At 33.7% G+C, this 27,003-nt stretch overlaps 2 protein-coding genes and 1 long non-coding RNA gene across 3 annotated transcripts; 1 reads left to right on the forward strand and 2 right to left on the reverse strand.

The window, feature by feature from the left end:
• Nucleotides 1-818: 818 nt before the first annotated feature.
• LOC129873238 (uncharacterized) lies at nucleotides 819-3,215 on the reverse strand. Its single transcript, XM_055948291.1, has one exon. It carries the CDS (start codon nucleotides 3,213-3,215, stop codon nucleotides 819-821), a length of 2,397 nt encoding a protein of 798 aa, XP_055804266.1.
• Nucleotides 3,216-16,800: 13,585 nt separating this feature from the next.
• Nucleotides 16,801-17,742, forward strand: LOC129880793 (uncharacterized). The gene is made up of 2 exons (XR_008765495.1): nucleotides 16,801-17,024; nucleotides 17,199-17,742. It is a non-coding gene; the product is annotated as an uncharacterized LOC129880793 (long non-coding RNA).
• A 217-nt stretch (nucleotides 17,743-17,959) lies between these two features.
• Nucleotides 17,960-24,551, reverse strand: LOC129880792 (cytochrome c oxidase assembly protein COX11, mitochondrial-like). The gene is made up of 8 exons (XM_055954988.1): nucleotides 24,357-24,551; nucleotides 22,587-22,692; nucleotides 22,097-22,463; nucleotides 21,966-22,018; nucleotides 21,203-21,275; nucleotides 20,984-21,088; nucleotides 18,314-18,394; nucleotides 17,960-18,230 (listed from the first exon to the last, which is right to left on the reverse strand). Exons 2-8 carry the CDS (start codon nucleotides 22,667-22,669, stop codon nucleotides 18,129-18,131), a joined length of 864 nt encoding a protein of 287 aa, XP_055810963.1. The 5' UTR covers nucleotides 22,670-22,692; nucleotides 24,357-24,551; the 3' UTR covers nucleotides 17,960-18,128.
• Between the last annotated feature and the right edge of the window lie 2,452 nt (nucleotides 24,552-27,003).

Genomic DNA, 27,003 nt, shown 5'->3' on the forward strand with positions numbered 1-27,003 from the left:
TACAATTCGCAACCCAGAAACAATTTTCTGATTCTTAGGACCTAAAGATCATTTTTAATAATTTTTGCAAAATGACTATTTTACCCTTCTCGGTAGTTGCTTCGAGTCATGTTTAATTAGTATTCGAAGTTGGTGTTGGAGAAATTCTTGAAAAGATAAGATTTTTGGAAAGTTTTGATTTTTAGAAGCTTTAGTTGCTTGAAAGTGGTATTTGGGGTCATTTAGAGTTTCGAGTTTCGAAATAAAATTTTATCGATTTCATCAGTTCCGAAATATTGAATTTGGTTTGGAAGAGTTGAAGGAACAAGATTTGGGGTTATATCGTGAATTTGAGGTGTTCAAAATCTTTGAGTTTTGGCTTTAGAGTTAACTTTGGTCAGCATTCGGTCAGTGGCGGAGCCAGGAATTTTATGAAGAGGGTTCAAAAAAAATTAAACACGCTAATCATATCCATAAATAAATGGGTCGGATCAAATATACCTGTTTTGCAAGAAGCAGGGGCCCTTCTACAAGTTTTTCAGTTTCTTTTGAATTCTCTTTAGCTCCTGAAAGTGCAAATGGTAAACTTTTATATTTAAAAAGACTTAAAATAAACACCAACTCAAAGTAAAAGCACTCTTCCTCCACAAAAAAAAATTGACATAAAATGGCTTCAAAACAATACAAAAACATCCTGAACAATAGAAATTATTATATCTTGATATGTATTACAAAACATAGTAATAATTACACTACCTTGAAGGGGGATTAAGAAACCAAACACACGAATAAGCATATCAAAACATTGTTTTACCATTGAAATTCAACTACATACACTATTACAATTGTATTCTACGAGGTTTCATATCTTGAAATGTCTTAATAATAGCATCATTAGAAATACTATCAAATACATCTTTTTCTAAATAAGGCACCAAACAACCACTAAAAAAATCATCACTCATTTGGCTCCGCAAGTCATTTTTGATAAACTTCATTGCCGAAAAAGCTCTTTCAACGGAGGCAGTGGCAACTGGTAGAAGTAGAGCAAGTTTCACTAAGCGGAATACCAAAGGATAAGTAGAATGTTTCTTTGTCTGAACTAATCTTTTGGAAAGATCACAAAGCCCATTTAGACCGGAGAACCTTTCATCAATATCACGAACATCAATAACATAACTTGCAAGTTGATTCTCAAGAGCACTCATATTAGATTCATCAAAGTCATCCGAATATAATTTTGCCATTCTCATTACTTTTTTGATGTCAAAACTTGAAAATGAGTTAATTGGATTTAAGCAAGCAATTCCATGGAGCAAATCGGTAGTCACTTCATCAAAACGATCATTAAGTTCTTGAAGTTGCCAATCAATAATATTGCAAAAGACTTCAACACGATAATGATGTAAGATTGTATAGTTAGCAAGCTTTCGTCGTGATCTTAAAGAGCTAACATATGGCTCCTCAAAGTTAAGTATCAAAACATCATGTTTGATACAAAACGTAGATACCTTAGCAATAAGAGAGTCCCATTCATCATCCCTTAAAACTTGCAACCTTCTCTTTGCTACTTCAACAAGTAGCATGGCATTTGCAATATCTTGCTCCTTTTTTTGTAAGCATTTATTAAGCTCATTTGTAATTGCTAAGACATTTCTCATCAAATGCAACATGAACGCAACCTCGTATGTTCGGCAAGCTTCGAGATGTCCCATTGCCTTAGCTCTTTCATCCAAATTTCGTGCATCAAGAGCAAGTGATTCAAGAACATCAAGAATAGAGTCAAACATAATAATAAAATTATTAAAGGATTTGTAATGAGATCCCCAACGAGTGTCACAAGCTCTTGAAAGACCAAGTTGTTGATTCAAGCCCCTACCGGTTGTAAGTTCACCCATATCTAATGCCTCTTTAATTATTTCTTTTTGAGAATCACGTAATTCATCCATACGTTTAAAAGAAGATCCCAATACATTTAAAATATTTGAGACCAATACTACAAGTTTTCCCACTTCAACACACTTTTTAGAGACCCCAACAAGAGTTAGTTGAAGTTGATGAGCAAAACAATGGATGGAATGAGCCGATCTACTTTCTTGCCTAATCAACATTTTAAGGCCATTGATCTCACCTTGCATATTGCTTGCCCCATCATAACATTGTCCACGCACACTTGAAGGACTCAAAGAATGTTGAGCAAGTAAATTAACAATTGCCTCCTTTAGAGATGAAGCACTAGTATCTTGAACATGAACAATGTCAATAAGTCGCTCCATCACAAATCCCTTTTTATCAATATACCGAAATACAATAGCCGTTTGCTCCTTGCGTGACACATCAAAGGATTCATCAACTAGCAAGGCAAAGTAATCACCATTTAATTCCTCAAGAATAGCTTTAACGGCCTCTATTTTACACGCACTCACAATATCTTTTTGAATCATTGGAGAAATCATTTGATCATTTTGAGGAGCACATTCTAGTACATAATCACAGATTTTATCACATTTTTTGGCATACCATGAGAGAATTTCAAGAAAGTTACCCCTGCTAAGTGATAATTTAGATTCATCATGACCTCGAAATGCAAATCCCTGAGTTATGAGAAGTCTTACTACATCAACCGAAGCACTTAAGCGAATCCAATATCCATACTTGAGTTGATTAGATTGCTTCTCAAATGCAAATTGAATAGACTGCCGTTGTCGTAATAAATCTTGACATTTCTTTTTTGATTGATTATGTATGCTATTTGGTAGACCAATATGTTTGTCAAGACTACTCTTTTTATTCCAACTCTTAAACCCAACACTTGAAAATACTTCACCTCCTCCTTGATGAATGTTATGGTCTTTAAATAGATAACAATATAAATAATAGACTACATCTTTACTAACACTATACTCCAACCAATCATGATATACATCATCAAACCATTCACGATTAAAACGACGTATTGATCCAGAAATATTTGTTTGAGGATACTCATGCACTGCTAGACAAGGTTGGCAAGGACCATTCAAAAGGTATGCTCTTCTAATAACATCACGATGATTTGGATGATAGTTCAATATTGAGATTCTTTCACCAGGATCAAACTTTAAAGAACCCAAATCAAATTCTTGAGAAGAATGTAATGATACTTCCGAATGATTAGCATTTTTTTCTTGGTTAGATTGACTATGACTATGAGAGGCTAAACTTGATTTCGAAACTTTGGTGAAATACTTCTTCATTGAAGCTTGAGACTGAATCGTAAAGAGCACATAAATAAGACAATAAATACCATTATACCAAAGCCAAAAAAGGACAAACGCACTAAGGTTACCTTCGTCCGCAAAATAAAACTTAGATATCAGAATTGAGATCAGTACCAATTAGTTCAAAAGGGTAAAATTTTAGATAATCAAATAATTGACTCAATTTTGTTATATAAGAAAACACTGATCTAATATAATCAAATAGTTACCATTGAATGACCAAAAAAAATCATTATAAATGATGAAACGTGGTAATATCAAATCTCTTAAATTAATACATTTCTAAATCAACTCACATTATTGAAAAAATGAACACCACTAATAAGATAGCAATACATATGTTATCTTGTGAGTAGACAACCAAACACTCCTAGTCTCCTATAAAAGCATCATGGAATAAGTCAAAGAATAACATTTGTGAAAATATCTTAAAGGACTACTTACAAATTAAATTTTTTAAAAAATATTTTCAAAGTATGAAAATGAAAGATCTCTCACTCTTATAGGTAAAATATGAAAAGTCATGTAAAAAAGACAAAATAAAAAACAAGTTGCTAATTTGACAATGATACTTGTACAATGAAAAATCGTTTTATAAATCCCAGTTAAATTGATGACTATATTTTTAAACTTTCATTATAATGTACAAAGAAAGCACGATGAAAACAAACAATTAACATAAAACATGGAGAACTTATCAACTGACTTTGAATCTCCAAAATCACTCTATAATGTACACAAAACAAAGACACATACACACACAAAGAGAGAATTTTCTAATTTCTGATGAAGAAATCAAATCGAAAAAATCTGCTTAAAATAAATTAAAAAATGATATTAATGTTACAATAAATGGGTACAATAATGAATTCTGAAAATTTTTAGAACAAAAAAAAGGAAGAAGAACTAAGAACTTACAGACTACAGGCTACAGCAGCAAGCAACGGACAACGGACAGCGGCCAGCGGCAACGGGCAGCGGCCAGCGGCCAGTGGTGGAGCGGCAATGGAAAATGGACAGCAGCCAGCAAAGAGAGCAGCAGAAAGAAGATCGGAGAAGAGAAGAGTTGGAGAGAAAATAAGACAATGAAATCCCTAGAAGTTAGAAAAAGAGGGGGGTTTTTTATTTGGTGATTTTTCAATTAAAGATTTAAAATTAAAAAAAATTAATATATTAAGAAGCTGTTTTTTAATTTACATTAAATTTTAAAAACATCAAAAACTTAGCCTAAAAATGTACCTAAAATCAGAAGAAAAAAAAGTGTGGTTATTCAGATTCGAACCCACAACCTAAGGCAAAATAAGGTAAAATGTTGAACCCCCTTTGCCACTAAGCTAGTCCTTTACCTTATGTTCAGGGGGTTCAATATTAAATATGTACACATAAATTAAAAAAATTATTTTATATATACAGTGTATTTTTTTAACGAAGGGGGTTCGGATGAACCCTCTGGAGACCATGTAGATCCGCCCCTGCATTCGGTAATCAGATGCTCGAAATTGAATTATGACGACTCTATTGGATTCGGAGGATAATTTTAGGCCTAAGAGTGGCCTTGGTAGAATTTTTAGAGGTCCTAAGTGTGATTCGAGTTTTTGAGGCCTAAAGTTAGTTTCATTGTGACTTATCGGATTTTGAATCAAGGAGGCCTCAAATTCGAATTTTGACTAACAATTGAGTCCGAAACTTTGAATTTAGTAGGGTAGCATGTTTGGTTTGTGTACATTGGATTCCGAATAAATCTCGAGGGCCCATTCGGAGTTTTGCATTTTAGACACAGTTGTTTTCATCTGTCACTTGAACTTCCCTTTATTGCGTTCGCAAGGTAGCCATCACGATCGCAAAGGAAGAATCCACTCCTCATCACGATCGCAAGGTACTCGTCGCATTCGCGAAGGGTCCTTTAGATGGTCATTGCGATCGCAGGTTAAGTGAGCCGCGATCGCGAAGGGTTATTTACCCCCGACCAGTAGTTTCTTACTGAAGACGGATAATTGAGACCTTTTCACAATTTTTGGACTGGGAAGCTCGGGATAGGCAATTTAAAAGATTGCTCGGGATAGGCAATTTAAAAGAGGATTTTTGTATGGAAACTAGTAGGCAAGTGTTTTTAATCTGTAATCTTGATTATCCATTGAGTAATTTTGGATTTTAACATGAAATTTGGGGATTTTGAGATGGTGAAATTGGTTATTTTCAAGAACATGGAAAATTTGATTTTCTTTTGATTATGAACTGATTTGAACTCTTGTTTCGAAACGGTTTTCACCAATAGATTTCTAATGACCTGAGGAACATTTTCATACAAAAATTTCTAGATTTAAACCTCGATTCTGAATATCAAATTTTGAGCCATTTTAACCCCTTTTCCCGAATTTCATATTTTTGGTGTCGTTGGACTTGGTTTTTGATTGTGAATAATTATTTGCATAGATTGTGATGATTCGAAGTATATTCAGAAGGGAAAGGCTCACGTTGATTGATTAATCGATTATTGTATAAGGCAAATAGACTTCTAAAACTCCAAAAATCTTATAAATTACTTGAACTTGCTTTCGTTTGTGTGTTGGGAGTAATGAAAACAAGGTTTAGAGTGAAAATCATATGAATTGCTCTTAATAAAAGATCAGGTAATAAAAATGGCTATATGTGTTATAATTTTATTGGAATTGTGAACCTTTTGATTTGGGTTTGATGTGAACTTGGTGAAATGCTATGATAGCCTTAATATGATTGTAAACTTGATGAAATTATCACTTGCTCATTGGTGATCATGGGAATTGACTTAGAACTACTTGCTCACTAATTGATTTTAATGTCATATAAAAGGGGTAATAGAAATGGAAACTTGATGAGTTATATGATGTGGAAGATATAATTGTTGATGTTAATATATTATTGATAGTGTGATGTGAATATCATTGATATGATTTGCGTTGTGACCGTAGACACTACCATTTGCTCATTATTTATGTGAACATACTTATTTGCATTGATTGTGAGACATTATGATGAGATCCGATTGATACTGATGTCAATGAAAAATAATTCGTGCGATTGATATTTGATGATACAGATGTTGATGGGAAATGGTTCCGGCGATTAAGATATGATGCCCATGGGAAATAGTTTCGGCGATTGAGATATGACGCTGATGGAAAATGGTTCCGACAGATACACGGTTCTTGTATGGCCCTTATAGATTCCGATCTGTTATACAAAAGATGTGTATTGTTAGAACAGACATGTATCACTTGACGTGACATCATTATTGCACTTACATTGCATCACATCTTATTTGTCATCGTGAATTGTGTGATTATCCTTGTGTTATCTGTGATTGAGATACTTGAAATTGTATGATTTATTTGGTGATGTTGATGAGCTATCGATGATCTATATGTTGTTTCTGAACTGTGTAGTTAGGTTGGGTTGATTTCTGTGCAGGTTGTAGTTGAGGCGGTTCGATATGGATGAAAGAAGTTTTAGTATATATTAGATTTACCTAATTTTGTTAGTTTGCTTGCGGAATACCGTATTATTTGGTACTCACCCCTTTGCTATCTACACTTGTGTAGGTTCTGAGCTCGAACCGTGATTAAGATTCTCTTTCTTTATTCTCTGTGGCTTACTGAGGAGATTGAAGAGGTAGCTATTCGATGTCGGCGATCTCCGTTTTCTCTTTTACTATGCTTTGTTCTATTCTAGTGACAAAGACATTGAGACTTATATTTATTTCATTTCAAGTTCTGTATTTAGCGGCTTGTACATGTGACAACCAGTCTTTGGGGGTTTTGTAGTTGACTAAGACTTTCATTTTATGATATTTCTATCTTATTTAAGATTGTTTAAGTATTCTGCTTTAATTTTTTATATGTGATTAGTTTAGACTGACTTGTCCTGGTGGGATAAAACAGTTTCCATCACACCTAATTTTGGGTCATGATAAAATGGTAACAGATCCCCAGATTCATAGGTCTCACATGTACAAACCAAGTCTAAATAAAGTCTTGAGGATTGGTACGGAGACGTCTGTACTTATCTTCGAGAGGCTATGAATATTGTTAGAAAACATTATTTATTTCATTCTTTCTTATCATATGGGGTTATTATCGCTAGTGATGAGTGTCGCAAGTTGTTTTGTCAGATGTCGAGGACCGAAGCTTCTATTTCGGATGGTAGAAGGGATGTAGTCCCTGAGGCAGTTGTTGAGGCCCCAGTCAGAGGAAGAGGTAAGGCTCGAGCTACAGGTTGTAGTCGACGTAGGGGTCGTGCCCAAGGAATGGCACTTGCTAGAGGCCGTATCACGATCCAAGTTAGGTCCTAAGCGTAACACAATGATCGAAACTCTGAAAGGCTCCAACCAACCCTCTTAGCATATCATAAGAATATATAAGGTAACAAGATAAACCATTAGCAAGCAGAAGATCAAAGGAGAGGTCTAAAGCATATGTCATAAAAAGGGAGCTAGACACCATAGACTCGATACAAGCTTTGTCTAACATTGCCTCTAACATAGTAAGATAGGCGGGGGCTAAGACATGTCCCTAAATCACCCTCAAAGAAAAGTAAAACAAGAAAATAGTCTCATAATTACTCCAACTAGAAAGAAAAAGTAAAGATATGCTTAGGTTTACCCTCAAAGCATGAGGATTCACCACAAGTCTTCAAATGAACTCCGAACTCTAGCCACAAAAGTGAGGAGGAGGATGATCGCCCGTCCCTACATTTTGATATAATGTAGGTAAGAAGTATGTGTTAGTACGTTTGAATGTACTAAGTACGTAGGCAAGCAATGCAACAATAATCATGTAGTGCAAATGACCATTTCAAATAGCATGATAAAAGAGATAGTAAAATCATAAGTAGACATGAGAAGGATCAATGCATAAGTAGATTGTAAGAGTATCATATAAAAGTAAAGAGTGTGAATAATTAAGTAAACATCATAAGAACCATACATATGTGGAATATAACCAAAACCGACAATAAGGCCATGCGAGGTATAACATGAAATCTCAATGTCTCCTCATACAACGAAAAAGGGGAATCTACTTGACTATATCCCGTAAAAAGAGGTAATCATAAGCTATGTCGATCCACTAGCAAACCATATTGGTACATAAATCCTATGGTAGCACGTACTTATGAGACTAGAGATTTCTACTAAGGACCCCTTAGGTCGAGTTTCCACATCAAAGCCTCATTTGGTGCTAAGTCAAAATCCCACAGAATAATCAATGAATAAATTTATACAGAGTTGGATCTTCTTCTTCTTCTATCATTTGAGATTTACAAAATTGTAAGCAACGAAAATTGATTATCAAATTATCCTTCAATAAGAATATCAGGAATTTAAATTTTATTCATATGAAAATTTATAATTTAAATCATATCGATTTTACCATAAATAGTTTGATTTATCGAGTTTGAGATCTATTATTTATAATAGATTAAATAATATTTTTAAATAAGTATGCATATTTTTAGATCAAAATTATTAGATAATTTTATATATGCAGAATTTGTGGACATCTAAATTGCATTCCGGTTATGAACTCGGATTATGTTAAACAACAAGTGGACAAAGTTGGATGTCCACTTACAATTAACTTTCTTTTTGTGTAGGTCCCACCCACTATATTTTTCTCCTTCTTATGACTATAAATATTGCCAGATTTTGGCAATAAGAACACACGAACATATACACAGCAAGTTAATTTCTTCTCTTCCTCTTCTGTTCTCCTTTCTCCTCTTTAGTTTCTCCGCTTTATTTTGTTGAATTAAGATATTTTATAACACGTTATCAGCACGAAGCTCTAATTTTTCAGAAAATTAACTTCTATATCAGGTATATCTATTAAAGAAATTTAATTTTTAAGTTGTCTTTGTTACTTTCAAATTAATTTTCATCATGTCAAACTTGTCAAAATTGGAATTTGTGGCACTTGATATTTCTGACAAAAATTATTTGTCATGGGTACTTGATGCTGAAATTCACCTTACCGCAAGGGTCTTGGTGATGCAATAATTGAAGGAAATACAGCATCAAATCAGGATAAAGCAAAGGCTATGATTTTCCTTCGTCATCATTTAGATGAAAGCCTGAAAATGGAATACTTGACAGTGAAAGATCCACTTGAATTGTGGAAAGACTTAAAAGGGAGGTATGACCACCTCAGGGCAACGGTATTGCCAAGGGCTCGTTATGAGTGGATGCACTTACGTTTTTAAGACTTTAAAATTGTAATTGAATATAATTCTGCTGTATTTAGAATAACTTCCCAATTAAAATTATGTGGGGAAACTATAAATGATGAGGACATGTTAGAAAAGACACTAACAACTTTTCATGCCTCTAATGTGATATTACAGCAGCAATACCGTGAAAAGGATTTTCATAAATATTCTGAATTGATCTCATGCCTTCTGGTGGTTGAACAATATAATGCCCTTTTAATGAAAAATCATGAAGCCCGGCCCACTAGAACTGCTCCATTACCGGAGGCAAATATGGTAAAAGCACATGGCCAGTCTGAAAGAAGACATAATAAAAATCAAGGCCACAATAATGTGCGTGGGCGTGGCAATGGCAGAGGACGATATAATAATCGTCGTGGTAGTGGTCAACATAAAAGGGAGAACAATATCAGTTCTCAAAATGGCCCTTCAAGAAGTAACTGTCATCGTTGTGGCATGAAAAGCCACTGGAAAAATGAATGTCGGACGCCTGAGCATTTTGTAAGACTTTATCAAAATTCATTCAAAAGAAAGGCAAATAGAGGTGGTGCCTCTTCTTCTAATGCTCGGATAGAGTCACACTTGGCGTTTGAAAATAATATTGAGGCTGGACCTTCGCATAATGATAATATTGAAGCAAATCTGACTTTAAGGGATGATGATTTTAATGACCTCAATGATATTACTCATTTGGAGGTTGAAGATTTTTTTAAGGATCTTAATTAATGTTTAATGTCATGTTTTTCAATATGTTGTCATTTTTATGTACTTTGAATTATCGTGTTTTTACGTTTATGTATTTGAAGAAAAAAAATTAGGGCCATATTTTTATAATAATTATATATTATTTATTACAATGTTGTAATTAATTACTATTGGTGTGCTATTATTTAATCTTAATATCATATTGTTACTAAAAATAATATTCGCTTTATTTAATATCATTATACTAATCGTTTATTCTTGTTAATGTTTTAGACATTAATATTATATAATAATTGTATTATTTTTGCCAATAAACAAATTATCTATACATGATGAATAATATTATATTAATATTTTATAATTTTATTTATTTTATATTTGTTTTTAATACTTATGTATAATATTTATTTAAGGTTAATAAGTATATTTTACCATAAATATTTTTAATTCTAAGTTCATTAAATTAATTCACTAGTAAATTATTAATTTATATAAAATTATGAGTACAAGACTAGTAGTGCATAACTGACGTGACTAAATCACCTAATTCACATTAACATATTGACTCAAGCTTTGCTAAAAGCAACATTGAAACAAATTACCATATACTTCACAATTTTATTATGTTACTACATGTTAATATATCATATCTTTTAAATTAACTTATGTGCATATTGCTTTTATTACTTATTTCTTATAATGTATTTTTATTTTATGAAGATAAATAAATTTTTCAGTCTTCAATTGAATTCAAGATGAATAATGGAGATATGTGCCTTCTGGATAGTGCCACAACTCATACGATATTAAAAGAAAAGAAATATTTTTTTCATTTGGTTATGAAAAAGGCCTGTGTCAATACAATATCTGGTAGTACAAAATTGATTGAGGGCTCTGGAAAAGCGGCCTTATTACTACCTGGAGGAACGATATTGGTAATTGATAATGCATTGTATTGTAGTAAGTCTCAAAGAAACTTGTTAAGTTTCAAAGTTATTCGCCAAAATGGCTATCATATTGAGACTGCAAATGAAGGAAAGGTTGAATACCTTTATATTACTACAATAAATATGGAGAAGAAAATTGTGCACGAAAAATTATCTGCACTTTCTTCTGGGTTGTACCATACAAATATTGGTACTGTTGAATCACATGTCATTGTAAATAAAAGGTTTACTGATTCTAATGATTTTATCATTTGGCATGACCGGTTGGGCCATTTCGGTTATAATATGATGCGCAGAATTATTGAAAATTCACATGGACACACTTTGAAGAATCAAAAAATTCTTCAATCTAAGGAATTCTCTTGTGTTGCTTGTTCCCAAGGAAAACTGATTATCAAGCCATCAGCAACTAAGATTGGGATTGAATCTCCTGCGTTTCTAGAACGTATACAGGGTGATATATGTGGGCCAATTCACCCTTCATGTGGACCGTTTAAATATTATATGGTTTTGATAGATGCATCTACAAGATGGTCACATGTGTGCTTATTATCAACTCGCAACATGGCTTTTGCGAGATTGTTAGCTCAAATTATAAGGTTAAGAACACAATTTCCAGATTATGCAATAAAGACAATTCGTCTTGATAATGCTGGTGAATTTACATCTCAATCATTTAATGATTATTGTATGTCGGTTGGAATAAAGGTTGAGCATCCGGTCGCTCATGTTCATACTCAAAATGGTCTAGCAGAATCATTGATTAAACGTCTCCAATTGATAGCTAGACCATTGCTAATGAGGACACAACTTCCTATTTCAGTATGGGGGCATGCTATTTTGCATGCAGCAGCACTTGTGCGCATAAGGCCAACAAATTATCATGAATTTTCTCCATTACAGTTGGCGTTTGGAAGGGAGCCAAATATATCCCATCTTAGAATATTTGGGTGTGCGGTATATGTCCCAATTGCTCCACCGCACCGCACAAAGATGGGTCCCCAAAGAAGGTTAGGAATATATGTTGGGTATGAATCTCCTTCTATTATAAAATATCTGGAACCTATGACTGGAGATTTATTTACGGCAAAATTCGCTGATTGCCATTTTGATGAATCAGTATACCCAACATTAAGGGGAGAACATAAGCAGCTGAAAAATGAGATAGATTGGAATTTATTGTCACTATCTCATTTAGATCCTCGAACAAATCAATGTGAGCAAGAAGTTCAAAAGATGATTTATTTGCAGAATATTGCAAATCAACTGCCGGATGCATTTACTAACCTTCCACGGGTTACTAAATCGCATATCCCAGCTGTTAATGCTCAAGTTCGAGTTGATGTCCCGGTAGGACAGCTTGTTCAGGCAAATGAGTCTAGGCCACGCTTAAAACGTGGAAGACCATTTGGTTCCAAAGTTAAAAATCCTCGAAAAAGGAAAGGAATAAATGATCAAGATGATCATAATTTGGAGGCGAGTGCTCAAGAAGAGCCTAGAGACACAACAAATGGTGTTACCACCTAGGAGGTCCAAGTACCTGAAAATAATGAGAATGAAGAAATCTTAATAAGTTATGTCTCGACAGGAAAACGGTGGAACCAAAATAATATTGTGGTCGATAATATTTTTGCTTATAATGTTGCCATTGAAATAATGCAACAAGATAGGGATCTTGAACCAAAATCTGTCGATGAATGCAGACAGAGAAATAATTGGCCAAGATGGAAGGATGCAATTCAAGCAGAGTTAACTTTCCTTGAAAAACGTGAAGTTTTCGGATCAATAGTCCGAACACCTGAAGGTGTCAAGCCAGTAGGACACAAATGGGTTTTTGTGCGTAAACAAAATGAAAAAGGTGAAGTCATAAGATATAAAGCACGACTTGTAGCCCAAGGTTTTTCGCAAAGACCTGACATTGACTATATGGAAACATATTCCCCTGTGGTGGATGCAATTACTTTCAGGTATCTAATAAATTTGGCAGTTCATGAAAAGCTTAAAATGCACTTAATGGACGTGGTCACTGCTTATTTATATGGCTCATTGGACCACGATATTTTTATAAAAATTCCCGAATGGTTCAAAGTGCCTGAAGCATACAAGGATTCTCGAGAAAATTGCTCAATAAAGCTTCAGAAATCCTTGTACGGGTTAAAACAATCAGAGCGAATGTGGTACAATCGTCTTAGCGAATATTTGCTAAAAGAAGGATATAAAAATTATCCAATTTGACCTTGTGTCTTTATGAGAAGGTCTGGATCTGAATTTGTCATAATAGCAGTATATGTTGATGATTTGAATATTATTGGAACTCCGAAAGAACTTTCAAAGGCAGTAAAATATCTGAAAAAGGAGTTTAAAATGAAAGACCTTGGAAAGACAAAATTTTATCTTGGTCTACAAATTGAACATTTTACAAATGGGATATTTGTCCATCAGTCAACATATACTGAAAATATTTTAAAGAGGTTTTATATGGATAAAGCACATCCATTGAGTACCCCAATGGTTGTGAGATCTCTTGATATTAATAAAGATCCATTTCGACCTCATGAAAATGATGAAGAGATTGTTGGTGCTGAAATACCATATCTTAGTGCAATTGGTGCATTAATGTATCTTGCCAACAATTCTAGACCAGATATAGCTTTCTCAGTAAACTTGTTAGCAAGATGTAGTTATTCCCCAACGCGAAGACACTGGAATGGAATTAAGCATATATTCAGATATCTCCAAGGGACCATTGATATGGGATTGTTTTACTCGAATGAATCTCAGTCACAATTGATTGGTTACGCAGATGCGGGATATTTGTCTGATCCCCATAAAGGTCGATCGCAGATAGGATATTTATTTACATGTGGCGGTACAGCTATATCATGGCGTTCAACAAAGCAAACTATGGTTGCCACTTCTTCAAATCATGCAGAGATAATAGTCATTCATGAAGCAAGTCGAGAATGTGTTTGGTTAAGATCAATAATTCAACACATTCAAGAAACATGCGGCCTTTCTTTGACAAAAGACGTTCCAACAATATTGTATGAAGACAATGCTGCATGTATAGCCCAATTGAAGGGAGGATACATCAAAGGAGATAGAACAAAACATATTTCACCAAAATTCTTCTTTACCCATGATCTTCAAAAGAAAGGTGAAATAGATGTTCAACAAGTTCGCTCAAGTGATAATTTAGCAGATATATTTACCAAAGCATTGCCAACTTCAACCTTTGAGAAATTGAGATATAAAATTGGAATGCGGCGTCTTCGAGATATTAAATGATGTCTTCATCAGGGGGAGTATAATACGCGCTGCACTCTTTTTTTCTTAGTCTAGGTTTTGTCCCACTGAGTTTTCCTAACAAGGTTTTTAATGAGGCAGCACTCAAGGCGTATTACCAGATATGTATACTATTTTTCTTTCACTAAGATTTTCCCACTGTTTTTTTTTTAGTAAGATTTTAATGAGGCACATTTCACGTGGACATCCAAGGGGGGTGTTAAACAACAAGTGGACAAAGTTGGATGTCCACTGACAATTAACTTTCTTTTTGTGTGGGTCCCACCCACTATATTTTGCTCCTTCTTATGACTATAAATATTGCCAGATTTTGGCAATAAGAACACACGAACATATACACAGCAAGTTAATTTCTTCTCTTCCTCTTCTGTTCTCCTTTCTCCTCTTTAGTTTCTCCGCTTTATTTTGTTGAATTAAGATATTTTATAACAGATTATTAATTATTTCTTAAATAGTTGCTGAAAAGAGAGAAGTGGTAAAGTATATTTTAAAAATGTAATAAGAGCATGACAGTTTTATTAAAAGTATACAGTAACCTATGTATTGAAACTGAATGATGGATAGTTAATATCATGTGTTTTTATCAAGTTATTCTTTTCTATTTATTAATGTAATTGGTTTATAATTTTCAGTTCTTCTGAAAGTGCCAATCAACAAATCTTTCATATGAAAGATATCTGATTAAACTTCTAAGGATTGCACAATCTCTCTGACTATTAACTGTTACAGAGGATTTATCATAATTTGAATACCAATCATTTGAAAAAAGAGCAGGAGTTTCTCGAAAGATATGTATGCAGACATAAAATATAATCTTTCTACCAAGATTGTGTACGTTAAGTGCATTTGTTTGTCCAGTAATGTACTAATACATGCACCAATTCAAACTGATCAACTGCAATTTTGAGATTGATGTTGAAGTAGGCAAATTAGAGAAGAAAATATTACATGTTAATACTTATCTTACGAAATGAGACCATGGTTGTTACTTGTTAGTCTCCCCTACACGTTTACGTTTGCTACATCTTTTGGGGTTAGATAATGAGATTAGTGAAGAAACTGACGCTTATATGGAGAAAGAAAATGAGCTCCTTCTATTAAGTCTTGGGGTGAAGGGAAAATGATTAATTCAATTACTACTTCTATTTTAAAAAAGAATGACCGACTATCCTTTTAAGTTTGTTTTAAAAAGAATTATCATTTTTTTTCTTTTTTGACAACACACTTTAATATAAGTACTATACATGTGCAGATTGTTCCAAATATTTATACAATAACCCAACTTTCCAGCTACATTATGAAATATTATTTGCTATCAAATTTCCTTCAAAATCAAGGTAACTAACAATATTGCTTTCAAATTTTTTTTCTTATTTAGAATATGTCTACAATAATCGCTAAAATTGAGTTGCATCTTCTTATATAGTTATTTGCCCTTTAATATTATAGTAAATAAAGTTGTGTACTAATAATATTAATTTAATGTGCTAAAATAGATAAGTTAATGACTTACTGCAAATATTTTATAAAAATAATAAGTGAATAATAAATGTTAGAAGTTAGTTTTAATTTTAAACATTATTACCTTTTAAAATATCTGCGCTTTGCTCGGGTACATATACTAGTACTACTAATAAGGATAAGAGGCTAGTCTACTACCTCCTCCACATGACGCGCAACAACACTTGACAATCTATTAATATTCTATCCTAATTTTCGACCTTCATATCTTCCTAACTAAGATCATGCCCTTAGTAAGCTAAAGTTGTATCATATCAGGTCTAATCACATCCCTCGATTCTTTTTCAGTCTACTTCTATCTCTCTTATAAACTTTTGCTACAACCAACCTCTCACATCTCCTTATTGGGTGCATCTACACACCTCCTCTTTATATGTCTGAATCATCTCTATCTCATTTCTATCATCTTGTCTGCCAAAAAGGTCACCATCAGCTTGTCCCGTATTACTTTGTTTTGAGTCATATCTCTCCTAGTATGCCCACTATCCCTTTGAGCATACTCATTTCCGCTATACTCATCTTCTGAATATGGACATTTTTAACAGACCAACATTTTTTTTTTGTTACAAAACAAAGAAACATAATTTTCTGAGATAATTACAATTAATTGAATAACTTTTAGAAAAATCAATCTCTATGATATGATACAATATAATTGTACTGCAATTTCAACAACTCATTTACCATGGTCTTTAGGATAGTGAGACATTCATGAATCATAGACTCCAAAGTCTACACTTGTGTTTCACAAGCTGAGAAATGTAGTCTCATTGACTAGCAAGACTTGCTACAATATAAAAAAACCATACAAGTTGATCAAAAATCAAACAAATCAACTGAAAAAGTTAATGAATGATGGTTACCAAAATATGTTCTCTACTACATTTTTTCACCCTCTGTATCTCTTCACAATTACTTTTACTTCCATCGAGGAAGCAACTGCTCTCCTAAAATGGAAATCAATTTTGTAAAATAAGAATGATTCCTTATTGGCTTCATGGACACAAAATTCTAGTGAATGCAAGGACTGGAATGGAGTTAAATGTTCTAATGCTAGAGTAAACAGGTTGGATATTACAAATGCAAGTGTTATTGGCACACTATGATTTTCCATTTTCAACTCTCATTTTTCTTGAATATATTAATCTTAGCATAAATCATTTATCTGGCACCATCCCACCTGAAATTGATAAACTCACTAATCTTGCCTGTCTTGATTTGTCCAACAATTATATTTCAGGCACAATCCCACCACAAATCGACTCAAAAGCTTGGCATCTCTGAGAACCATTTAAATGGTTCGATTCCAGGAGAAATAGGTTACCTAAGGTTTCTTACTTTGCTAGCTTTGAATAATAACTTTCTTGATGGTTCTATTCCAGGTGAGATAGGTTACCTAAGGTCTCTTACTCTGCTATCTTTGAATAATAACTTTCTTGATGGTTCTATTCCCTATTCATTAGGGAATTTGAACAACTTGACCTATTTGTATCTTTATGGGAATCGCCTATCTAGCTCCATTCCTATAGAAATAGGGAAATTCGTCAATCTTACCTTGATTCAAATCAGTTAACAGGTCATATTCCTCCAGAAATAGGCAACTCGATCAATGTAAGAGTGTTCTCTGCTTTCTGCAATGAAATTTCTGGTCTCAACCCTGTAGAAATAGCAAAGATGCAAGTACTTGAGGTATTGGACCTATCAGTCAACTTGCTTGAAGGAGAGATACCAGAACAACTTGTTTCTCTTACAAATCTTGTAATGTTAAGTTCTATATTGATCTTTAGCTTATTGTAACTATAAAAGATTATCAGAAACAACCTCTCTATCTTTACGAGGTAAGGGTAAAATCTGTGTACACTCAATCATCCCCATACTCCACTTGTAGGATTACATATTGGATATGTAGCCGTTGATATCTTAGTTTTCGTACAAGTATAATACATAACCAGGGAAGTGGATAAGTTTATCATCTAACACAACGGAAAGAGAAAATGTGGCTAAGAAAAAGGCTACAATTGTTGTAGACATTCATATTTGTCTGTTCTCTTTTAAATTATTGTAGTAGGATGATAAATGAATTTTTTGGTCCAGTAATAACACAAACTACAGGTGAAACAATGTTTTCACTGTTCTTTTCCTTGTCAGCCACGAAAACAAAGCTAATTCTTTATTTGTCCGGGACCTTAAAGAATGTGTATGATAGGATCAAATTGTTGATGCCATCCATTTTGGGGTCGGTTTCAAACTCGGGATCAATGTAAAAGAAAACCTACAAATGCAAGACGATTAATGTGTCATTGGCACGAAAAGATGCAATAATCTTCAGGCAAAGAAAGTTGATGAGCTACTTACAGGCATGTCAATCTGCTCCCCAGGAAGCAATCGCTGTTCCTCAAAGCAAAAACATTGTATTTTATTGAAATACACAGCAGCCTGATGAGAAAGATTTCGTTTCCCGTTAAAAAGATGAAAATGGCTCGTATGGATACCTAATACTTCCCTACACCTATGTATCAAAAAAATAATACTGCCTTGCACCTTGTAGCACTAAAGAAAACCAAATAATGTATTATGCCAATGTTTAGCCGAGATACATATTGCATCCTATGTGAGAACATTAGAGGGAGATACAAAGAAGTTCTCATAACCGCAGGTTCACATCAAAGGTTCAGCATTAAGCCCGTACTTGTTTACCCTAATTATCAATGAGCTAACTAACTCGATAGGAGATAGAGGTACTATTGTGCTAATTGACGAAAGCAACGAGGGTGTCAACCAAAAGATGGAACAGTGGAGAATCATTCTGAAAGGTAAGGGATATAAGAAAAGCAAAAGACTGAATGCACTACAAGTTTAATAGTCAAAATAAGAAGAGCGAACTGGATGTGAGATTAGACGGGGTTGTGGTGCTTGAATTTTGATAACAGACATCTAGGTGAGATACTCCAGGAAATGGTGTGATTGAAATGAAGAAGTGCTATCAAGGTTTTATATGATAGTATGATGCCTACTAAACGCAAATGTAAGTTTTATGCAACAGTTATAAGACTAGCAATGTTATGTCACTAATGTCCAACACAACCACAAGTTAAATGTCACAGAGGCACTTATGCTATGAGTTAAGATGGATGTGTGGTGATATAAGAATATAAAAGATGAAAAATAACCACATTCGGTAGAGGGTGCAAGTAGCACATATCGAGGATAAAATGAGAGAAAGTCTCTTGAGATAGTTTGTTCATGCCATGCATTGACCTCTAGATGCACCCATTTGTAAGTATGCAACCATGATGAGCGAATGTGTTAATAAGGGGACGAGATAGACCTAAAATTACATGGAAGAAAGTTTTCATAGAAGTACCTATAATTTCTTGGAATCCATGAAGACTAACGAAAATTAGAGCACGATGGAAGAAAAAGATCAATGTTAAGTGATACCAATTAGTTGGGGATATGTTTTTAGTAATGTCAATACATTTACTTTAGGTGGTATACCTCCTAGGAGTCTTTTAGTCACGTAAGAGAAGATAGAGAGAACTTCCAGTACTTCTAATTATTATTTTGACTAATAATGGCAAATTCATTGTTGTATTTCACTCAATGAGTAGATGGTTAAAACAAAAAATACAGACAAGTCAGTGACACAACATTCCTCCTTAGGCGTGCAACCACTACCAATAGAATTTCAATACCATCCACTGACCAAAAAAGGTGATATCATGAAACAAAAACCTAGACTAAAGATTAGGTTAAGAGAAGGGAAAAGGCATAAGGTGGTACTTTGGGGGAATTAAACTACCCCTGAACTACTTCAAAGTGAAATAAGTACTAAGCGCTGACATGACATAAATAAGCAGGTAATGGTTCACACGCGCTTCTCATACCATGAGAGCGCTTGAGGTGGTAATAGGTGGTAATTATTCCACTTCATAAAGGTCTAGAGGGATAATGGCATCCCCACAAAGGTGAGACAAGTTCAGAGGGATACTTGTGCCTTTCCAAAAAAAAATGCAGGCACTTTAATGATCAAGGTCTTTTATCATATAATAAATCTACAAAAGGTTCAAGAATACAAATATGAGAAACTTTCCAGCGAAAGTAGAAAATAAAGTTGTTCTCACATTAATCATTTCTGCTTTTGGGGCCACTAGGAGGAGATGAAAATGTCGCTTGAAGGAGCAAATCCCTTTCAGATCGACAATCCATGCTCGTCTCTAGTAACTTTAAGAAATATGAGTTGAACCAATGTTCCTAGGTGCTATAAGAACTGCATACTCAATGAAACGAGTTTCCAGGCTGTAATGGGCTTAAAAGCATGATTATGAATAAAATCTAATGTTTTATAACTTACTAGAGCCTTGTTTGTTTAATACATATGACTGTTTTTAAAATGTGTGAACTTTACAACCAAGTATGGGTCTACTAGGGTGACTATGCTATGAAATTGAAGGCACATCACCATTATGGTTGTCAATTTATGCTAATCTATACAGAACGATATATTTTGAGCAAACGACTGGACTACAAAATATATAATTGTCAGTAGTAGATAGATGATCTATGCAGAGTCGGAAAGAGCATAGTGACACGGGGTCTCATGCTTCACTTCTTTTAAAGAGAGCGGTTAAGTTACATATGACATAGTTGAAACCTTCATGTTGGCGACGCTATTGAACAGATGGCGTGGCACCATATTGGTGCCAACATCAATGAAAGTTGACTCTCAAACATCACATTTTAGCTCAATAATTTTAAAAGAAAAGATTCCTTTGTTTATGACCTATAATATGTTTGGAATAGACTCGGAAATAGAAGACTTGTCTAATAGAAATAATATAACAATGATGAGCATCTACAGTTTTGAGGTGTTCCATAGAGCAAAACATTGAAAATATGACAATAGGTAGAAGGACTAGGGAGTTTCATCTTCAAGTCATATAAGCTGCCTAAAGGTTGTATTGGATGATTGAGAACTACGAGGGGAGGTGGACAAACTACAATACACCTGATATAAGCATATACCTTCATGGGGGTTACATTGTATGTTGATACACCTGTAATAGGAGTCGAGCTTCGATTTTCAGCAGTGTAAAAGGCAAGAGCGCTCTCTCCTGGTTTTACTCTTACCTGAATCACAAGATAATGAGAATACATCAAGTGAAACATAGGAAGCATGCTAAACCATAAGTACGTTGACTAACTGTTTATGAACATAACACATGCCTATAAAAGAAAAGGCACCTCACGCTGTGTTGGAATAAACTTCCAAGGCATCCCGTCTGCTACATCAGCATTGAATTGTACTGCAATCTCCCTAATGCAATATACAAGAGTTACAAAAATAAATTGTGAAAAAAAATTCACTTAAAAACATACCATATTAGAAATTTCTTCTAGCATCAGTTTTTTTCTTTCGATAATAATTGAGAAAACTCAAAGGGCCGGTAACGGTTATAAATTAGGTGGATTTGCAAGTTACCTGACTGTTTTTACAAGTCATCTGTAGTATTTGCTACAAGAAACACCAATGTTATTCTTTATTCACCATCTTTTAGGCAAGTAGACTGGAGAGAAATAATGTTTCTTATAAGCGAAAAGTCCGAAAAAGCGACAAGGTCCATGAAATTTGAAACAAAAAATCACATATGCATTTAGTACTAAAACAATCAAATTGCAATAAAAATAGCTTATTTCAGCATCTAATAAGCCATAATTCCAATATTAATCGAACTCCTTAAAATTGAGATTTAAAGAATAGACCAGTTCTTATTTGTATCAGCATGGTTTCATTAATTGGGAGAGTACACTTCTCTAGAGCACATGTCTCCACTCATGAAAAGATGGCCCTTCGCTTTGCATCAGTTAATCTTTTCATGCGACAAAGCAATGCTTTTTAATAACACGAGTGAACAAAAAGCTTTCAAATGTTCCCAACTTTCCATAAACAAAAGACAGTTACCAATTATAATAAAAAGATCTTCAAGCAAGAAACATATGAAAGTACCTGGAAGTAACTCTTCCATCTTTCTCATGTCGGGCAATCTTTTCTTCAACACTCTGTAAGGTGGTAAATTTCATTGATTTCATAGGACTCTGAAAGCCAATTTATAACCAGATCAATGACGAATAACTTACCTCCCGACGTTGAATTGTACCTCCATATCCCGTGGCTTGGCAGAATCTCCTGTACAGAGGAACTGCAGCATAGCTAGCCCCTACCATAGCAAAAACTAAACCCACCAAATAAAAGAGCATCTTCCTTGATTTATTATCTGTTGCAGTAGCCTGAGTTACATAATGATGACGAAGATTCAACACTGGCCAAGACCTAACTGTACTCTGCCCTCTCAAAAGGGAGGGCCATTTACAGTTGTGAAGTGTAGATTTGTTAAGCTCACATCTTGATGTGAAACCTCGATATCCAAAATCAAAGATTTGTCCATATTTATTGTTGATTGCCCCAATATTTATATCTTTTGACACTACAATTTCAAGATATTCCCTGAATCAAGGAAGAATAGGTTGAGCAATATGCGACACACTCAACTACCATTAACTCATTGCAATGAAGATATGTCAGAAGGGAAAAAGAATTAAGAGAAAAACAAAATAGCTAATTAATCACCTGGATGTGGAAAGCGGATAATGATGAGTCCTGTTTAAAGAAAGTAAAGGATTGACTCTTCTAGAGAGCCTGAAAAGTGACATCTTCTGCAAAACTGGAAGCTACCCTGTAATCAATACATCCAAGATAATCAACTTTTGTGGAATAACACATCCTCTATTATCTTTAAGAAGAAAATATTTCACTCCAATCAATAGTCCAGCATTATTTTGTTGCTTTACTGCTGAAGACTTCAGATGAAATAAAGGTCTTTGAAAAGCAAAGCATAGTATTGAAACACATATTGCTCGTAAAATGATGTATGTACCGGAAGCACCCGTGGCATTGGAGGCTTTCAACTTGACATCGAATTAATGCAGTGTTGTAAGAGGATGTGGAAACCAAAAAATCAAATCAAGTAAACGGGACAAAAAAATTAATTTTGGATATTTTTTGCATTTTCGGACCATTCCATTTTTAAGCCCTTAGCTGACGGAAATTTTGGGTATTGTAACCTTCATTAGAACCTGAAAATAGTCTCTTCCTTTTCCTTTTTAGGGGGTTAGCTTTTGGATGATAAGAGGATTATACTCCTTCTGGTGAGTATTTAGGGATTATCCTTTGTATCTCCTTATTGAACCTCTTTTGGATTCTTCCTTGTATGAGTTCATTTTCTTCTTCCTAGAATAAATTCTAATGATATAACTGTTAGATTTATCCATTTTTTCTTCTAAGTTTTGTTCTCCCCAATCTAATTTCTACTTCTATCCTTGTGTTCTATCTGTTTCTTATTTATTTGTTTGATTTCCTTGTTATTGCATTTTAATCTACATCATTTGATATCCGAGGTTAGCTAAGATTTTTTTTCATACAGTTCCTAGTACGGCTGCGTATCGGTCGGTTTGGTTTGGTTATGAAAGTTATCGTTTTTACTCATTGATTATCGGTTTGTAGACATGCTAAACCGTTAAAGAACCATTAAGATATCAGTTAATTGGTTATCGATCATTATCGGTTCGGTTATCGGGTTAAGCGCTAACGATTCGCACAATTCTGTTTCAAGGTAAATCACATAAAAGACTGTAACTAATGGACCTATTATAGTAGGTGCAGGTACTTCTGGTTTAGCAGTTTCAGCTTATCTTAAAGAAAATGGAGTCCCTTCAGTTATTCTTGAGAGAAGTGATTGTATTGCTTCTTTATGGCAACACAAAACTTATGATCGCTTAAAACTTCATCTCCCTAAACAATTCTGTCAACTCCCATTGTTTGATTTCCCTGAAAATTTCCCAAAATACCCCACTAAACACCAGTTCATTTCTTACTTGGAAGAATATGATATTTTCAGCCATGATACTTTCACCAACGACTTAAGACTGAGAAACGATATAAAAACATCATTGATTGAACTGTTTCATACAAGAGGTGGATGAACTTCTAAAGGAACAAAACAAAGCCCAAACAATAGTTAAAAACAAAGGCAGAACAGAAATAACGGCTAAACAATAACTACAAACAGTCGGCTAAGCAACGAATAAAAAATATAGTTGAACAAGAACTAAACAAAGGCTGAAAAGTGAGCATTGAACAAGAACTAAACATTCATGAAATTGGGTTGAAATTTAGGCGACTATTTCAAGTTGAAATTCAGGATTTTAAAACCACAAAAATGACTGAACCCAGAAACAAAAGAGGGAAATCCAGAACATGGGTTGAAATTTAGGATAGTTTTCTCATAAATCGAACCCATACGTCATAGTGAAATCATGGGATTGGGTATTTGAAACTAACCAGGCGGCAGCAAGCGCAGACAATGAGAAATCGTGAGCTTCAGTTCTGAGTTCAGAGCTTCAACCATGAAATCGTCACTGAGCAGTGAGGCGTGAGGCACTGAGCAGTCTCGAACTCTCCAGCAGTGAAGTCGAAGTCGTCGTCGGATGAGCGCGCAAGTCGCGACTGAGGTCTTAAGGCTCTGAGCCCTAACTGTCAATTGGGTTTAAAATATATTAACGGTTTCATATCGAGTTATCGAGTGGCCCGAAATTCAGCTTAGCCAAATCGACACCCGAACTGATTACCCGACTTGTTAGCCCAATATCCCAACCCATTAGCCCAATAAATTTATTATCAATTTGGATTATTGATTTGATTCGAATTTTGCACAACTCTAATTCCTAGTTTATTGCTCCTTTATATTTTTTTTAAAAATGATGATAAAGATCAATCAAGGTTAGTTTTTTAATCTCGGGTTCTTTTTCAGCAGCTTTGGTGAGCCTCACATGGTGATGGCTAATTTACTCTCATTAATTCTTTTGCTCAGGGATATGTCCTAATGAGATACCTTTAGTATCCGTTTGAAAAGTCACCTGATAATTGAAATTAATATAATTATTAGGATAGTAATTATCAGTTTAGTAATTACGATAACATGTTTGTTTGTCACAGTGTAATTACAAGTGTATTGTTTAGTTTTACAAGTATAATTATAAGGTTATATTAAATTTTAAAAATAAAAATTAATTATCTAAACTTAAAATTTATATTAGAAAAATAAGGGCCTTTATAAATGATGTTAAATTAAATATTTAAGATATATATTTTCTTTTGAAAATATATCAATTAATAAACATACGTTCTTACTAGTATTTTAAAAAATTAATTGATTTATAATTTTTTAAATTAGTTTATTTTAATTATTAATCGTAAAAATTAAAAATAAAAAATTTCTTTGAACATCATGAAATGCATGTTTGACAAAAATATTAATATTATAAATATCATGTCATAAAATTATTAAAACATTTGACAAAAAGATGATCTATCAAGTTTAACTAAAACATAAATGGCTTGCAATGTGAAATATCAAATCAATACTACTAAAATAAATGAAACTGAAAATATAACATTAGTTCTAAATTCAAAATAAAATTTTAAATACAATTCAACTCTTATGTCAAATTTCAATATGACTTACATAAATATGATTTAAAAGAAAATAAAAATGTATATCTACAACTTTATTCAACAATGATTTCTACTTTAATTTAAAAATTCGAATACTAAAAAAATTATGCTAATAAAAAAAATAAACATAGAATAAAAAAAAAGTAATACGAAAAATTGTATGGAATCACATTAAGTAAAGGTTGAGAATGAGAAGAAAATGAAATTTAAATAATAAAAAATATATATTTTTAGAAAAATTAGAATAATAAAAATAAGAAGAATTTAAAAAATAAATTAAAATAAAAAAATAAAAATAGAAATAAAAGAAAGAAATTAAAAAGTAATCAGCTTATAATTACACCAATTCATAGCCCCCCCTGAGAATTGTAGAGTGTAATTATCTGCTGCCAATTATACCCAATTACATGCTAATCAAGTACTTATATGTTCAACCAAACATGCCAGACAATGTAATTACACCAAATTCAATTATCAGGGTGGCTTTCCAATAGGCCCTTGGTATTCTTTTGATTCTAGAGGCTCATGACAAGACACAATGGGATTATTTCTTTTGGGTTCCATATACATTGAAGTTCCGTAGATGTGGAACTTCATGTTTTATGATGATAGTATTATAAAATAAACTAACTTAGCAAATTAATAAGGAGAGAGTAAGAGAAAATGAGAGTATATTGAGAGAATTCGTATGTTATGTGTATGTATGTTTTCATTGCCAGAAAATGGCAATTTATAGTGAGAGGTAGAAGAAAATTGTGGGCAACTTGCCTACTTTAAGTGGGCCTCACACAAAATTAAAGTAACAACTAAAGTGGACAGCCACTTGCTCTTCCATTTGTCTCTAACACTCCCCGTTGGATGTCCACGTAAAATGTGTCTCATTAAAAACTTTACAAGAAATAATATACATGGTTATCGTAAACATCCATAAATATTGTGCCTCGTTAAAACCTTACTAGGAAAAAACCAGTGGAAAAAAGTCTAGTGAAGGAAAAAGAGTACACACATCTGGTAATACGCCTTGAGTGCTGACTCATTAAAAATCTTACTAGAAAAACCCAGTGGGACAAAACCTTGGTTAAGAAAAAAAGAGTGTAGCGCGTATTTTACTCCCTATGATAAAAACTTTATTTGATATTTTGGAGACGACGCATCCCAATCTTATATCTTAGCTTCTCAAAAATTGATGTTGGTAATGCCTTTATGAATAAATCTGCAAGATTATCACTTGAACGAACTTGTTGTATATCAATATCACCATTCTTCTGGAGATCATGCGTGAAGAATAATTTTGATGAAATATGTGTCGTTCTATCTACTTTTATGAAGTCACCTTTCAATTGAGCTATGCACGCGGCATTGTCTTCGAATATAACTGTGGATACTTTGACATTATTTTCCAGGCTGTATCTTTCTTTGATGAACTGTATCATCGATCTCAACCATACACATTCTCTACTTGCTTCATGAATTG

Source organism: Solanum dulcamara, chromosome 2 (genome assembly GCF_947179165.1).
Source record: "Solanum dulcamara chromosome 2, daSolDulc1.2, whole genome shotgun sequence".
Classification (NCBI taxonomy): domain Eukaryota; kingdom Viridiplantae; phylum Streptophyta; class Magnoliopsida; order Solanales; family Solanaceae; genus Solanum; species Solanum dulcamara.